Source organism: Sturnus vulgaris, chromosome 8 (genome assembly GCF_052056855.1).
Source record: "Sturnus vulgaris isolate bStuVul1 chromosome 8, bStuVul1.hap1, whole genome shotgun sequence".
NCBI lineage: Eukaryota > Metazoa > Chordata > Aves > Passeriformes > Sturnidae > Sturnus > Sturnus vulgaris.
This window is the reverse complement of record NC_142250.1, coordinates 2,903,330-2,920,683: the sequence shown is the minus strand read 5'-3', so window position 1 is coordinate 2,920,683 and position 17,354 is coordinate 2,903,330. Positions and strand designations below refer to the sequence as shown.

The 17,354-nt window shown below is 45.3% G+C and overlaps 2 protein-coding genes across 3 annotated transcripts in view; one reads left to right on the top strand and one right to left on the bottom strand.

Moving 5' to 3' along the window:
- The first annotated feature begins 500 nt into the window (after positions 1–500).
- NUDT13 (nudix hydrolase 13) lies at positions 501–8,972 on the top strand. 2 transcript variants are annotated; one of them, XM_088168718.1, is made up of 9 exons: positions 501–614; positions 3,402–3,512; positions 4,371–4,510; positions 4,982–5,089; positions 5,663–5,769; positions 6,600–6,725; positions 6,867–6,978; positions 7,707–7,861; positions 8,410–8,972. In XM_088168718.1, exons 2-9 carry the CDS (start codon positions 3,430–3,432, stop codon positions 8,602–8,604), a joined length of 1,026 nt encoding a protein of 341 aa, XP_088024844.1. In that variant the 5' UTR covers positions 501–614; positions 3,402–3,429; the 3' UTR covers positions 8,605–8,972. The 2 variants fall into 2 exon arrangements, with proteins under 2 accessions (XP_088024844.1, XP_014737723.2); XM_014882237.2 differs by lacking the exon at positions 501–614 and adding an exon at positions 2,244–2,358.
- Positions 8,973–15,542: 6,570 nt separating this feature from the next.
- Positions 15,543–17,354, bottom strand: part of LOC148222925 (protein ecdysoneless homolog) — a 95,523-nt gene continuing 93,711 nt past the window's right edge. Inside the window, exons 4-5 of the mRNA XM_088168564.1 lie at positions 16,889–17,109; positions 15,543–16,400 (exon numbers count right to left, since the gene is read on the bottom strand). Coding sequence (XP_088024690.1) covers positions 16,137–16,400; positions 16,889–17,109 — 485 coding nt within the window. The 3' untranslated portion in view covers positions 15,543–16,136. The remainder of the gene's footprint in view (positions 16,401–16,888; positions 17,110–17,354) is intronic.

Here is a 17,354-nt window from a genome sequence, read left to right as displayed (position 1 = left end):
ATCCCCGAGTGAGATTTCTCCCTGTAGCCAGTCTGTCACCTCAGCTCCCACCCGCCTTGCAAAGGCAAAACCTCGGGTGTTTTGTCCCATTACAAGGGCATGAGGTGGATTTAGTCATTTCTAGTCCAGCTGTGGACACAGATGTGTCCACACAGCTGACAACATCGCCAGCACTGGAGTGCTGCTGCGCCAGAGCAGGAAGAAGGCCAGATTTTAGAGGAACTATCCGTCAAAAAATAAGCCTTCCCTTCCTCTCCTTTTGGTCGCCTTCCAACAGAAATACAACTCCTACAACTAGCAGGAAACACTGGAATGATATCCAAGCTTCTAGCATCCATTTAAAGCCCCGTTATCCAGAGAGTCCCTAACATCTAGCCAGAGATTTAACAGCAGCTTCTAGAGATTTGGCAAAACCTCACACGCTGCTCTAGAGGCACAGTCAGATTTATTTTTTTCAAGAAGCAAGTTCTGCTGCTTTCTCATCCTCTTTTGCACTCTCCAGGTATTTTTAGGAAGTAAGGTGGGAAGTGGGGAAGCACCAACAAGTTGAACTTTTTCCAGACCTTCAGCATCTTTTTGGGGGCAGTAACCTGCATGCAGTTTTTAAGGCACAGGTGAGTCGTATATCAATCCATGTAATCTCAAAAGGCCCAGCTGTTTAAAATGTCCATCATATACATGACAGACACGATTCTAACTTCAGAGAAAAGCCAGATTTGGGTAGTTTGCATCTAAAATTTAATGATAGGGAGGGAAGACTACTCATTAGCTTTCTCTTTAAAGAAGTGGTTTGTCTTTCCCTAACCTCATCCTAAAAAAGGCCTTTTTCCTTTTTTTCTTTCCAAGAAGTTCCCTGTGGCTTGACCACAAGTTTTCGATGTGGGTTTGCCCATTTCACGTATTTAAGGCAATTAACAGCTGTTTTACAAGGGCCAGCTGTTAGCAATTCTAATGCTCATTTCTGCTTATTGGGGGCAACTGGAGAGACACAAAACAGAAAGAAAAAGCAAGATTAGTAGTATAACCATTATTAGCCTGGAATTACGTTTTCCAGCTGCTTTTATGGCTTGGAAAAATCTTTTACTGACTCTTAACCCCAACATGAGTATTTTACAAACCCAGATTTTAAAAAAAATTAATAATTTTTGCAACACAAGACCAAAGATTTTCCTTGATGTTGTCCACGTAAGAGATGATGTTCCTACTGTCTGTGCACTTTTTTCCTGCTCCTTTGGTTTGCTCTTACTGCATCAGGAGAGTTTCTGGGATTTACTTCCTCTGGGGCCCTGCCAAATCTCGAGTTGGTAAGCTATAGAAAGCTGTCAGAGATTAATTTTTGTGTCCAGGCTCTCACTTCACTCCCAGGATTGCTCCCAGCACAGGGTACTGAATGAGATGGAGAGGCTGTCCCAAGATTTGATGTCCCAAGGATCTCCTCCAGCTGCTTCCCTCCAAAGCCAGCCCTCCTTGCAAGATCCGTATCTGGGGGCACTTAGGGTCAATAAATCTGTTGGTTTGTTTTAACAGCAGGGTGGATACTTCCCCTAGAGATTATATTTCAATCCTTTATCTTATTAAGGGAAGATGTGTTTTGTCCATTAATCCAATTATCTTGGTGGATTAATAAGACTGGGCTTGCTCTGTTTCAGGAAGCGTAAAAATAGCAGTCAAGCATAATTAAACCGAAACTTGTAAGTAACTCTGGTAACAGGAGTACTGTTTCCCTGGACATTCTGTTTATTATTTTTACAAGCTGTGCTCTCAAATAACATGACGTGAATTCTCGATTAGAACAGCTCAATTCATGACCAAAAAGCAACAAGCTGCCCTGAAAACATTTACTTTTTTGTATGTTTATAAAATTCTCTTTGTGCTAAATATAGCCAGGTAGGCTCCAACCCCAGAATAATGTTTTCAATGCTCGAGAGGAATCAGTTCGCTTGCGAAGGAATGAAAGTAATTTGTCATTATTCTGACGTGCTCTGGCACAGGGTCTGATCAGAGCTGTTCGCTGGCAAATCCAGCTGTTGGTGTTTGTGGCTATCCAGCTTTTGGATATGTACAGCTTTTGGATATATCCAGCTTTTGGCATCTTTTCCTGTTAGAGGATGTGTGGTCCTTAAAGAATGGTCCTGTGCTTACAAAAGGCAGAGAAGCTAAGGTTAAGAAAAAAAAAAGGAAAGGAACAGGAACAAACTCCAGGAGTGAATAACCCAAAGGCGGAGCTGCTGGCCAAGCAGAACTACAATTCCCAGCGCTCCCGGTGGGGGAAGAGCGGCTGGATCCCGGCGGAGTCACGGCGCCGAGGCCACCCGGGATCCGCAGCTGGTCCCTGCTCCTGGGGACAGCCCTGGCTCCGTAAGTGCGGGATCCACGGGGAGTGGCAGCCCTGTGTCCCACCCCACTGGTGACACTGCTGCTCCTTCCAGAGCGAGCTGCTCTGCGCTCAGCTCCCGGCGATTGCCCAAGGGATCGTCCCAGTGGGGAAAGGGGATCTGGGACAGAGACGTCCCAAGGCAAAGTCTCCCCGTGCTAATAGGAGCCTCTGCTGGGCGCTTTTCGGGCTCTCATCGCTGTCCTGTGCTGGAGGGAGAGATCTGAGACCCTTCCTGGCACTGCCCCCGAGTCTGTAACAAAGCAAAATAACAACTTCTGTGCAGGGTTTCACTTTCTGCGGCTGCAGAGCAGAATGTTCTCGGTGAGCCCCAAGGATTGTGCACCACAGCTCATTTTTGTCTGTAACAAAGCAAACTAACTTCTTCCTCCGTACGGGGCTTCACTTTCTGCGGCTGCAGAGCAGAATATTCTCGGTGACCCCTAAGGATTCTGCACCACAGTTCATTTTTGTCTCTGGCTATTTCCTGACATCCTCAAACTGAGGTCAGGCTGCAGCCTGAGACTGCCTGGCCTGAAAACATGGTGGGATTCTTTGGCACAAGAAGCTGGAGATGATCCCACATTCAGCTGCAACTGCTGTCCTCTGTCTAACTCGGGGAGTTCTCTTCCACAGCTGACATTTTGTCTTTCACTCTCTCCTGGCATCAGTGCCTTTCCCACAGATCCACTGTGTGCTGTACTAGGATATGTGGCTGGATCGAGGCCATTACCACTGTGTAGAAAACCAGCAAAAGAGCAGCCACCTTCTGTGCCCTTTCCCCCAGGGACACAGGAATTTGGGACAGGAAGCAAGTTTATATTTATAAGCAAGCTCTGTAAGACCTGTGCACACCCTGAGATAGAAACAAACTGAGGTACATTTAAGTAGTCGTTAAAATTGGCCTGAAATATGACTGAAGGGATCATTTTAGACAGCAGAGTCTGCAGTGAGAGGTTATTGCACCTTTTAAATCAAACTTAACCTTGCAGGGCTGCTGCATTACATTTTATGCCTTTTTTTTTAGGCAGAGACAGCAGCTGTAGGTGTTGGTTATGGCTGCAGTGTATCAAGCACTGCACAGGAGAGCTTCCTCCCTCGTCTGCAGGCTGCACTCCACCTATGTAAGAAAAATGAGGTAAGTTCTCATCTGATTGCTGAGTGCTGGGAGGCCAGAGCTCGGCACAAGCAGCCCTACCTAAGCCTGACCCAGGGGTTAATCCTTTAACAGTTCAGCCGTCACACAGAAATGCTTTGTGAGCTCTGTAAATTATAACAGCCAAGGCCTTTCCACTCCCTTAATCGCTGCTAAGGACTGGTTCTCTCAGGCTGAAGCTCTGTTAATGATTGCCTGTCCTGGCTACAGGGCTCCTGCAATACCAGGCACACTTGAACTGGTGCTGCTGTCCTCATTTTAAATGCTGCTTCAAACAGCCTGAAAGGAGCACATGCTGCCAACCCTCTTCCCAATGACTTTTTTTTTTTCCTAACTCAGCCCCAGCCAGCTGTGCCCTAAGGCTTAGTTTTTGCCCCTCACATCAGTGTGATAGGTACAACATAAATCATGTGGCCTGATGGGAACCAGATTCGACATCAGAAGTGCTCAGCAGTTTGGGCAAACAGCATTTGGAGCCATCCAAATTCACTGAATATTCCGAGCTGGGAGGGACTGGGGGGATTAAAGGGAACTTCAAGGTTTCCCGCAGCCTTTAGAGCAGACCTTTTGGATTGACAGACTGGATTACTCATCTTCTTGCATCTCCAGACTTGAGGGTACTCGTGTGGTAGGTAAGAACTGCAGTGTTTTCTACCACACAAACTTCACTTGAGGCTGCAGCCCACCAACGAGTGACTCAGCTGTCAAAACTCTCCAAGCATGTGAAATTTCCCATGCCCATTCAACTCCCCCCTGCTCTGTGCAAAATAAATGCCTCCAAATAAGCAATAATCTCAACACAATCTTCAATTCATCTTCCCAATCGTTTTCTCACTGCAGGTACTTAAATCAGCTAAAGGAAGATGACAGCCTTTGTAGACAAGCTCGGACCTCAGGAACTTTCTACCTCTTTCACAATCTCTCCCCCTTCCTACAGAAAGTTGGGAAGAAATATTTGGTACCACAGCTCAGTGCAGCAGGTAAGAAAGAAACCAGTGCATCCAGAAAGAAACACCTGGTGTTTCACACAGCTGGAATGAAACAGAGACACAAAAGGTATCAACCTGATCTGTTCTGAGGTGAACAGGTTTAAAAACATTTGGGACTGTGTCTTTTGAAGAGAGAGAGCTGGCAGGAAAACAAACAAGATCTTACTGACAAATGTCTTTTTGGTGTAATACAGGAAAAGTTTTCTTTGAGAGAATGGTACTGGCTGGTGCAGGACAAAACCAATGGACAGCTGCTCCCCAGGCATTACAACATTTGGACCTTTAGCTTGAATTAGAAAGATTTTAGGTTTCTACCTGGGTGGGATCACTTGTCTGATCCCCTTTTCCCACATGGGCATTCTGCCTTGAGCCAAGATTGCCTGTGAATATATCCAGAGAGCACCAGGGTTGTGTGGATTTGCTTTCATCACATCTTTCTCTTCCCCTTTCCCTGCTGTTTAGAGACGAGACAGATCCTGGAGAAGTTCCCAGAGGCTGAGCAGTGGATGGAGAAGTCGGTGCTGATCGGGTGTTCGGACGAGCACAGACCTCGCTTCGCGCTGGATTTAGGTTGGGATGGTTCCTCCTCCACCCCACTGGAATTAGGTTGGGATGGTTCCTCCTCCACCCCACTGGATTTAGGTTGGGATGGTTCCTCCTCCACCCCACTGGATTTAGGTTGGGATGGTTCCTCCTCCACCCCACTGGATTTAGGTTGGGATGACTCCTCCTCCACCCCACTGGATTTAGGTTGGGATGACTCCTCCTCCACCCCACTGGATTTAGGTTGGGATGACTCCTCTTCCACCCATGCCAGCAGCAGTCTGATGCCCTGGGATGGAGGTGCTGCCAGGGCAGATCCCTAATCCTTGGGAGAGCCTGTCCTGCCAAGGAGGGCTGGGTTGAGTCTCTGCAGGAGCTGTTTATGAGCATGGCAGGTCACAGGCATGGACTGCACTTCTGCTCCTGTGCTTGTGTGTGTTAGGTGGGCTGGGGGAGGCCACTAACATTTGGGAATGTGTTTCACTTCCATGAAATTTTATATTGGAACAGCAAAAGGCATAAATTTGGAATAATAGCAATAATAGCTGAAATTTACGAGATCAAATTTTCTTTTTGTCTTTTTTTTTTTCCCTTTAACAGGAGCCCTGGATAAATCAGTCATTGAGTCAGAACTGCAGGGATCATTTACTGACCTACGAAAGGCTCTCTTTGTAGTGGATGGGGAGGATTCTCCTTTGCTGGCTTTGGTACTGGACAGGGCTTTTTATTTTAGGGAGCTGTGATCTCTAACATCAACCCTTCTCCTCATCTCCCACATTGCTTTATGATCTAATATTGTAGAAGTACCTACTGTACACTTTCAGGAACCTAGATACAGACACACTATAAATTACACCAGTTTTCCCAAATTCGTGCTCCCAAAAGGAAGATGCAAGGGAAAGAGAAGCAGACAAGTGACTTAAAAATGACTGTAGTAATTTATGCCATTTAGCTGAAATGTATATGTAATAGCTCAACAACTATCAGGCAAACTGGGTGTCACAAACAAACTTACACATCTTCTCACAGAGCTGCTCTATTAAAACCTCTCCTTTATAAGCAGCTCTTTTAAAGCCTCACCTTTTAAGCTGGTGCTCTGGAGATGCCCTGTGTTTGGAAGGCCTAAGAAAAAGCCTGTGTGTGAAAATCAGCTATCCTGACCCATAAGGAGAAATGGCTCGTGTTTCCTTTCCTTCTCTATAATATTTGTCGTGCCTGGGCTATTTTTCAAGAAGATATTCAGGGCTGGAGACTCTTTAGAATAGTCAAGTTCCCAATACAAATCCCATTAATTCCCAATAAACAACAGCTCTTTCCCACTTCCCCCAAACATACTCAAATTTAGGAGGAGGAAACATGGACTGCAGAATCTGCCACTTCTCAAAGCACTGCCCATACTTCATTTACCTTTCTGAGGCTTCCAAACATAATCAGAGTCTATCCCTGTGATTGCACACGAATCATTATTCAGGGAGAGTGCTCTGAATTTTTAATTCCCCCAGGTATAAATGAGGTTTGTGTTCCCCTGTGTTGGCAGGCCCAGTCCCTCCTGCGCTGGCACGATTCCCACAGGTACTGCAGCAAAACTGGGCAGCCCACTGAGAAGAACCCAGCTGGCAGCAAACGTGTCTGCCACGCCAGTGGAGTCACCTACTACCCCCAGGTGAGCAAAGGTGGGGACACAGGGCAGGAAAAGAGATTTTGGGTACATTGTGGTCAGCCAGTGACCCTCAACCAGCCAGGAAAAGCGGAAATTTGCACTTGTTTAGTCTGAATTTCTTTTGTTTTGTGGTGCACATGGCAGATGTCCCCAGTGGTGATCACCCTGGTGTCTGATGGGAGCCGGTGTCTCCTCGCCCGACAGCCCTCGTTTCCCCCAGGGATGTTCACAGCTCTGTCAGGCTTCTGTGACCTGGGTAAGTGGCTTTTGACCCAGCAGAGTGGCATGCAGGGGGTGGGGACATCAGCCAAACCCCTGCTCACAGAGGATGGACACACAGGTGATCTGTGTCCCCATCCCCAGATGTGTTCTAGGCCAAGCTAGGTAAGAACATATCTAGGTGACAACCTGGTCTAGCAGAAGGTGTCCATGCTGATGGCAGGGGGTTGGAACTACATGATCCTTAAATCATTAAATTAAACTTAACGATCCCTTCAGACCCAGACCAGTCTGTGATTTTGTGACAGCTGGGAAAAAAACATGAGATCCAAATAGATCAGCGTTGGCATGCACACAGAATTCAAAATAGCTGTTATGTACCTGAAGGGAATGGGAATTATAGATATCTAGCAGTTGTTCTAGTCCCTGATAGTAAACATAAGCTTTAAACTTGCTGGGTTATAACCTCTGATCCTTTTAAAATCCATTCTGTGGCTCATGCAGAATACTCAGCTCATTCTGGCTAAGAAGAAAAACTACAGACCTCTTGTTACAGGAGGGAAAATTACTTAAAATTGGATTGTTCTGTCCACCATCTGTACGTAGATGGTGGCCAAAAATGTCTCTGGTGCCTGTGTTTATCAGAGGTTGATGAATTTAATGGAGCATCCTGCCAGCAAATGTTTCCAGGTCAGCACAGCTGGAGCTCCTGCCTGTGGGAATGAGGTGTCCCTGCCGTCCTTGCCTAACTCTGGTCGGTTCCAGGTGAGAACGTGGAGGAGGCAGTGAGGCGAGAAGTGGCCGAAGAGGTGGGGCTGGAGGTGGAGTCGCTGCACTACTCGGCTTCCCAGCACTGGCCCTTCCCCAGCAGCTCCCTGATGATAGCCTGCCATGCCCTGGTGGGAGCCCAGCAGGCTGAGGTGAGTGCCTCTGCTCCCCTGAGCTATTCCACTGCTTGCCTCAGGTAGCAAAATCTCCTTCAGTCCACAGAATTCTGTTAGGAGAGCATCAAGCCCTCCTTAAATGCAATTTTCCATTGGCTTTTGCTGCAAGTGCAGAACAAACTTTGAAACAATCCTGTCATCTTCTCTTGCAAGGTGCCAGTTTTCACTCAGATCACTGTATATCCAAGTCCAGAGCCCAACACCTCTGCATTTTTTTGTATTTTTTCCTCTGAACTTTGCAGAGGAGGTTCCCTCACACATTTGCCATAGAACACGCAGATTCTGCCACGTTCATTACTGTGCTCAGACACTTTGCTTTGCCACCATGGAGCAGGGTTGGTTTGTGGCTTCCCTAAGGATGCCAGCACAACAAAGTACTGGTGGATAGAAATATCCTCCCCTGGACTGGCATGAGAGCCAGAGCTCTGGGCATTCCAGCATAGGATCTCTGTGGAAGCAAGAATGGGCAAGGTACCACTGCCCACATTCCAAGCTGACTTAGGTGCCCTCTGAATTCTTTCCAGATCAGTATGGACACCCTGGAGCTGGAGGAAGCCCGTTGGTTTGGCCTGAAGGAAATTGTGGAGGGTCTCAAGAGAGGGCCCAGCTCTTCAAAGCAAGATGATGGTAGTTTTTTACCCTGGTTCCCTCCCAAACAGGCCATTGCTCACCAGCTGATCCGTGAGTGGCTGCAGCAGCAGACTGCCCAGACAGCTTAGGCAGGGCTTCCTCAGCCCTGTGATCCCAGCAGAACTGTGAGAGCTCGGCAGAAAAGCTTCCAAAGCCCCTGGAGGCAAGGGCTCTGTTGCAGTGAGGACAGCACCACGCTGATGGCACTCAAACACTGACCTGCAAAGGTCTCTGAACTGATCTGACAGTCCCATGTGCAGGGGATCACCTCTGAGATCCCATGGTTTGAAGTAAATGTACAATAAAATCCTTAGTTCCAAAGCATCAGACTTATTGTGAGCAGCTGTCACTGACCCCATGGCACCAATGTCCCATTTTCCTCCATTTCTCCCATCTTGGGTGGACATGGAATGCACCCTTTTTCCCAGAAGAAAAATAAAGGGACAGTGGCACTTTGCAGTGTCTGTGTTTATATGGATCTGGGAGAGCTATCAAAAAGCCACTCCCTGTTTGCTCTCCTCTTCTTCTGTCTCTTCCCACTTAATCTTCCATTTTCATATAAAGTATCCAAATTTTTTTTTGGTAAGTGTTTAATGGGCTTCTACATTTTCCCCACTGGTAAGAGAGTTACTTCTGTCCCAAGAAAGAGAGAACAGAGCTATCTGGTGGCAGAGAGGGGAAGAGCAAGACCTACATATAAACATTTTAGAAGACCGCAGATAATGCAAAGGTGGCAAGAACTGCACTTAGAGAAAAATCTTGAAAGGATCAGTGCCTCTAACCCTGAGGCCAAAGCCTGTGCCTTGCCTGGAGAGCTGGCCTGATTTTACTGATGAAATGGTACTGCCTCTCTGGAGGAAGAACAACAAGGAGACCCTCTGGGCAAGGAAAACTCAGTGAAAGAGAGAGATGAAATCTGATTTCTGCTGCTGATTCAGGCTGACAATCCTTTCTGCCTGCTTGGTCACAGTTCAGATGCCAGGATTGCAAAGCCAGGTGCTTGAAGGGGGAGCAGGGATGTCTCCCTGACTGCCACCACTGGGATTCACTGCAGGTGAGCAGTGGTAAAAATCTGGAGTCCTGACACTTGAGCAGCAAGTTGAAAAACTAAGTCTTTCACACTGTTGAGACACACTGGTTTGCTTGGGTTACTTTTACTTCAGGAGGCTGGGAGGGGATTATTTCAGGCTGTGGTAGCACCTACCAACACCCTTCCTGGTATTTTAGTTACCAATAACAGAAAAAGCCTTTTCCATCTACTCAAATAGGCTTGTATTTTTTTTTTTTTGGTAGAGCTAGAACAACTACAAGATAATAATCACATTTTTGGAAAAGCATTACACTTTAAACTGTTTTATAAAATCCTTAATCCAGACCCTTTTGACTTAGTTATGAAACAACAATGGTGGCCTCCATTCCTGATGTGAAGCAAGCAGGAGTGATGATAGGCAGTACCCAGCTGTGAGCAGGACAGAAAAACAAGGTGAGGGACTTTGTCCTCACTTGCATTGCCTCAGAGATCTGTCTGAAGCCTGAAGAACACTCACTGCAGTCAAGACAGGACATGCTCCATAAAGGTAAGTGACCTAGAAAAAGGAACAGGCAACTCCTGGCAGAGGCTTCCTCGCCAAAACACAGCAGGAATTTCCCATGGAAAAGGTACCAGGCAGGCAAAAGGGGCAGAGCAGCACATTTCAAGAATGCATCCCTTCACTGAATCCTCTTTGGGAACACTTGGCTTGTAAAAATCACGGAGACCCCTCTGCTTTTGGGGATTTACAGCACTGAAAAGCTGCCAGCTGGGGCATTACAGCCCAGTTGCTCATAGGTATTATCAGTCAGCAGGATATGGAATGACAGAATTCATCTGATTAACTTTTTGGTCAGTGTGTTGAGAGCAGCATTCCACCTACCTCCAAAAAGCAGCAGGGCAGAAAACTCATGCAGGTGACAGCAGAGGAGTGAAGGAACTCGTGACACAACTTGTTTGATCCCTGGCTGCTCAGAAAAATGTTACCTGGAAACAGTGTGGGTAGAAAATTCACCTGGGCTGCTCTGCTGCTGTGTGGAAAGGCCAGAATTTCCTGTCCAGAGGGGTATTCATTGTGGATGGCAGAAAATCTGACTGCAGTATTACAGCTCTTACACAAAGAAATTGTTTCACCTTAAAACCAGCACTGTGGGCACACACTGAGCCTGATGTTTGGCCTGAGAGGACATGAGCACTCAGTGGAACGCCCTGACAGCCTGACCTTGTAAAAGTCACTTGTCAGCAAACCTTTTTGTAGGGGCCACGAGCAGCTGCAGCAGACAGCTTGTCAGAACAACCTGTAATTACACAGGTACAATTCCTGTGCTCAGTCTGAGGTACTGCTTGAACAGACTGAGCTGCCCCAGCCTTCAGCTCCCGTCTAAATCTTGCTCACTTTTCAACCTGGAGAGCTGATATAACATCCACTGGTCCTTGTGCTCAGCAGGAGGTAAAAATCCTTCATGTGGAGTTCCACTGTTTCTATCCATGGAAATACTGCAAAGGGACACAGATTTACCAGCATATAGAAAAGAAGCTGAAAAACCATGAAGGATGAGGTTTGGAATAGGGACAGAAGCAAATTCACACATCCCAAGAGAGTTCAATATGGCTGCTGTGAGTGCATGCACCATGGAGTACAGCTAGAATAAACTAGAATAGATTCCAAAACTGTAACTATTTGGCTTCATAACTGCAGGTGAGATTAATAACCCTCAGCAATTGAAAAAAAAGAAATCTGGTCTGAACTAATTTAGATGACCATCCCTGCAGCCATTGGCTATCAGCACTCCTTTTCCCCACCCAACTACAAAGACTTGACTGGAAATCTCTCCTTTTCTGCTTCCTACCTGTACCAGTGCTCCAGTGACCTGGGTGATTTCTCTGAAGGATCTGAGCTTTACCTTCACAGCAGCTTTGCTCTTCACTTCCCAGCCTCGTAGCCTTGTGAATTCCCATCTGGGAGCGTTGGCCTGCTGCAGGAGAGGCTCCATGGCCAACAGAGATCCACACTTGCCAGGAGTAACACAGCATGGCATGTTCTCCTGCCTGGACTCATCCCTTTGCTCCTCAGCTCCAGCTCGAGCCCAGAAGCCTGGCAGGTGTTAAGGACACCCTTTGCCATGCCATGGCCCCAGCCAGGCTGATTCCTAGGCTGGAAGCACAGCGGGCACACATTCCTACCCCTGCCCGTTGTTTCCATCCCCTTTCAAGAAGCTGTTCCTGTGTGTTCCTGTAAGAATCCAGGCCCAGGTGTGTGTGGGATTTGGAGGGGCTCTCTTGGGGGTGTGTGGGGGTGGTCTGTGGGATTTGGGTGGGGGGCCTGAGATGTGTGTGGGTGTCTCTGGCATTCCACTTCTTTTTCCCTCATATTTCCTATTAGATTTCTGCTCATGTCTCTCACCCTTTTCTCCTCACCTTTCTCGGGCTTTCCTGCTTCTTCAATGCCACCTTTTCACCATTATGCCATCTCAATTTTTCATTCTTTCCTGTCTTTTTCCATTGCCTTTTTGTTCCCACCTTTTCCCCCCACTGTTATAAATACATATTTTATTGGCATTTCGTAAATATTAAAAGAAATACCATATGTATAACATTAAAGTAACTTTACTACAAAAATATAGTTTTAATTTCTGCTATTAACTAAACTTAAACATAGAATAAAACAACTAATATAATTATACTGCCTACTTGATTAAAATAACATCCAATTAACATATAATAAAAACCCTTACTACTATCAACACCTACCGTCTGTAAAATGTATAGACCAAAACCCAAACTAAAAATAATAACAAAAACAAACTAAAACAAAAAAATACACTTACTCTAAAAAAATACCCCCCCCATGCTAAAAAGTTCTTAAAACATTTAAACTAGTTTAAAAAGAAGTTTAAATATGCATGATTATTTATAAATATACAGTAGAGTAATACAATAAAAAAGTATATAAAGAAAGTCTCCAAAATACCAGATATGCTCTGGGTTGAAGGGCAAGCACCCGGCCACTAAATTTTGTTTTATTATCTTTGTCTCCTATTGTCCTTTATCAAACTTTTAAATTTTACCAAAAAAGTAAACTTCATTTTTCACATCCACCCTTTTTTCCCTGCCCTTTTTTTTCCCCACATTTCTATTGGCTTTTCTTTCCCACCCTATAAAATAAGGCACAACAAAGATTCCCTGTCGATTTAAAAATAAAGATGATGAAAATCGAGGATTTGCTCTCATTTCAAACTCATAAAATTACATTATACTATTATACTTAAATTCTTACATATTTTTATATTATCACATATTACATTATTATATGTTATACTTACATTCTCATACTATGATACTTACACTATTTAAACAAGAAAATGAGGATTCCAATCAATTTATATCCCTAAAAAATACCCAAGGCAGGTTTCTTTCAATTGATACCCTCAATATTGCCAGTGAATTGGGATTACCCCAGTTTAAACACAGACAATAAGGGAAAAGGAGGGCTTCCCCTCAATTTAAAACCCTTTCTCCTTCAGGGAGTATGTTAGGATTTATCACACTTTTATAAGTTTGGTGCATTTGCCTATTGGGGGTTCATCTTCCAATTACAGCTTCAAGTAATGAAGTCATTAACCCCAAGTTTGCTCCCCCTAAAGTCACTTTTGTTTACATTTCTCCACAAATTGTTGTGTCTGACCGAAATGGGAAAGCAGCAGCTAACAAACACTCTGTATGGATTTCAGAGTTATACACTAAAGAATCGAGGATTACAAAGAAATGAACAACATAAAAGCTAAAATCCTAAGGCATCCCTCTCTCCATTGTGCCAGGAGAGACTCCTGAGATCACCTGCAGTAGGTGTGGCCAGGTAGCCTTAAAAGCAGCCCTGAAGAGCTCTTAGTCCTGCCTGTCAATGCTCCCATGCCCCACAAAAGCCTCACATAGCCCTGACAGCCCCCAAAGACCTGGCATCCCTCCCTGGCAAGGAATTTTCCTAGGGGAATAAAGAAAGCTGGCAGAAGAGATTTCCCCCTCAGATGTGCCAGAACAGATGCTCTTGTGCTCCAGTCCAAAGATGTCAATGGCCACAGGAATGCAGCTGCTGCTCTGCAGCCTTTGCAGCATCCCAGGGGATGCTGAGGTGGTGCAAAGGGCCTGCTCTGAGTGCCCTGCCATGGAAAACAAAATCCAGTTTCTCCTAGGAGAGACTGAGAGAAGCAGCTGCAGCGGGAGCTGTGTAAACATTCCTTGAAATGCATTTCCACCACTGCAGCTACCACGTGCCTGGGGATTCTTATTCCCGTGCTGGAGCCTTGGAAAGGAGGGTCAGGGGGCCAGGTGTCCTGCAGGGAGGTGATTTTTCATGGCAGCAGGGAGGCTGGCATCCACTTACACCACAAGGAGCTCAAAACCATTTATTGACAGGAGGAGTTGGGGGCTGCTGACTCCTGAGGCTGCTCCATAAAACTCACCAGTGGGAAGAGTGGCAGCAGCCACAGTGCCCAGGGGTTCAGGGGAGATTTAAGAGGTTAAAGGTCTCTCTGTCCCCTGGGGTTAATTTTGATCTCATAGGTGGAAGATGAAAGATCCATGATTTGTTTTCCTGCTTGAAACGTACCAGTCACTGTGCACAACTGGGGCTGCAGGGGTCAAGCCACAAACAAGAAAACCACGGGCTTGGGAAGGGTCAGAAGTGCCAGGATGAACAGGGCTGTACAAAAGGCAGATGCTCAGGTGAGCAAAGTGAATCAATTGTGTTGGAATGAGATGCCAACTAAACAACTTCAGAATGTACTTCAGTAGAAATCTGTTGAAAGGGAACCACACCACACTTGTCTTCCCTAATTAACTCCATCAAACTTTCTTCACTACAAATACTCTCAAAATTAAAAGCAGAGATGCTTCGTGTGTTACTTCAAAGCAGTGGAAGAGGCAGCATGGAAATGCTTATTCTTCCATGGCAAACTCTCCTGTGAGCTCTTCCAGAGCCTTGAAGGTCTCCACTGTGAAGCTGCTGAACAAATGGAAAGAGTTGGAATGAGCACAGCCCCGGAGAAATCCCAGTCCCACTGATGGAAAAGTGAGATTATCCAAGCAGCAGGATCAGCTGGAGTGTTTCCAGAAGAGCAGCTTTGTTCTCAACCTCAGCTTAGGAGTTTTCCTCATGCACTACAAGAGTCCTTCAATCTGTTTTGACCTTTTGTACAGCACAGGCCACACAACAGTTAAATGTGATCGTGTTAAACTCGGTTATTTTTTGAAGTATCTAAACTTGATCTAACTACTCATCAGTGGAGAATTTTGCATAGTTTCAGTGTTAATTACCATCCCTGGTCAAACACAAACTCTTTCCAAGGTTCAGGTACCTCTGTTTTCCACCACTAACTGCTCATTATCCTTCTCTAAATTAGAAAACTTCTGTTAACCCCCTTTTCCCAGCACAGATTTGTCTGACTCTACAGTCCACCTCACCTCTCAGCAGTCTAAATTCCTTGAAATTTAGGAGAACCTTCTTTACACTTTCCAGCTCTTGTTGTCCATCTCTAATCCCTGTCCAGCCTGCCAGTACTCTCCATGAACTGTTGACAAAATAAATTATACAATATCAGTGGAGGACAACTGATTAATTTCTGAATGAAAAAAAAAAAATTAAGAAAATTTAAGAAGCTGATTTGGACCTGGCAGAACTGCATTGTTGGTGTCTGTAAATCAAGAATTTCTACGTATTTTATTTCAAGGTTATCTTGTTGAAACTAAAGTTGTCATATGTAGACTAGATTTTTCTTTCCAAGTGAAAGCAACATTCTGCATGCCTTCTAGCCACATTTTCACTGAAAAAACCCCAAACTGTTCAGGCTGGGCTCACATACAGCTAATGCTGGCATGACACCAACATTCAGCAATAACAGAATTCAGAAAATATAATTCAGAAAATGACCAATTATGAAAATGCTTTCACTCCAAGAACTGATACTTCACTAAAAGAAGTTATGCACACCTTCAAAAAAATTTCAGTAATCAAGTTTTATTTCTGTTTTTATTGAAATAAACTTTAAAAATACTTCTGTCCAATATTTCCACATTTGATCCAATTGCTCTTCAAATCCTTGTGCTTAATAAGGAACAGGTTCTTACAGTGATTGTCAGAAGTTCTTACAATGCAGCATCCTCCTTTTGGGAAGGATTCAATGTCTGCCCAACATTTAACCAGCGTTCCCAAATCCATGAAACTCTTCCTGTAATGTGGTATTTCCCCACCTCCCCCTGAAGGCAGCAGCATTTTCAGAACAAGAACTGCTTCCCAGATCTTGAAACCACTTAGCAATGCATAGAAGGAGATTTTAGAAATGTGGCAAATTGGATCACTGATTGGAAATGGAAGAGGATTTTTTGTAATAAGAATTTCATTCGAGTCACAACATCATTTTTCAGTTTTCTGAAGATGTGTTAGCACTGGGAAATTCTCATTTCCACCCAAGACAGTGTCCAAACAGAAGGCTTTTGCAGGTAAATTCACTTTGCTGAAGTGACACATAATGAACAGAATGCTCAAAATTAAAACCTTTGGCCTCTTCTCCCACATCCTGCTCGTCTGTGTGTGCTTCACTTCCCCACCAGCCATGTCTTGTCCAAAGTCTCTCCCTGCACTGCTGGGCTGCTCGAGCCAGTGAGATCTGTGTTCTCAGGTAAATTCACACCCATGCTCTGTAAAATGTTCGAGGTGGGTCCTGCCAGGCCAGCCTGGGCACTGTAGGACTCTAGCAGGTTTGCCACCAGGTTCATGTCCACATCCACGGATGCCAGCTCAGCATCCTCAGCTCCACAATTGGGGCCAGCACTCTCAGATGTGGCTTCAACAGAACCTGCCTGCAGCGAGTACAAGGAGAAAGGGTTGTCAAATTGCAGGAGCAGAGAAAAGAAACAACAATTCTGCAGTCAACAAAGTCCAGTGCATTGCAGAGTCTTGACAGACAGGGATTCAGCCACCAAATGCTCATGCCAGGTAAAAATCATCACTGTCCATGAGCCAGATTAAGTTCCAAGACAAGGACAGAAAGTGTTGCTGAGTCCTAGTTCAGCTTCCTATGGGAGCAAACTACTACAGGAACTCAAAAGTTAAGCTGCAGCTGCTTGCCCTACTACTAAAACCAGGGAAATGAAACTAAGTCTTGGAAAAGATGTGCAAATTCAAAGCTTAGGGAAGCTTTAGTTTGAAAAAAACATATTATGGTGCAACTACAGCACACTTCGCTTGCGTGTGGGAAGGTTCTGACCACCTTAGTCAGAATGGCCACTTTCAGCACATTTCCTGTTTGGAAATTACTGCTCCAAATCAGAGCTCGAGGCATACTCACCCCTCTTTTTTGGGTGGTGAAACTTTTCCCGACGTTGGTCTGTGCCAGCTCACGGTCCATCTCATTCATGTACGCCTTGAGACTGCCCACGAGCTCCTCAGGAGACACCTTCTGCTCCTGCCTTGGATTTCCAGCATCCAGGTCTTCATCATCCCCATCTGAGAAATCAAACTCCTCCTCTTCATCCAGATCATCAGAATCCAGCTCCTCCGAGTCTGCTCCTGGGTATTATTTTGTGTCAGTACAACAGCAAAGAAATCAGTGCCAGGATTTGTTTCAAATAAAGAAGCAATCCCACCTAAAATTCTGTCCAGTGCTTTCGTAAAAGAATCTACGTCAAAGGTAACATGGGATTCATCAGATGACCTGAAAAGTAAAACTATTTTTAAACAAATAAAGCTTTCCTGCTTGCATAAGCCTGACAGAGGCACAAGCCATATTGATTTCTCTCAAGCCAGGATTGAAG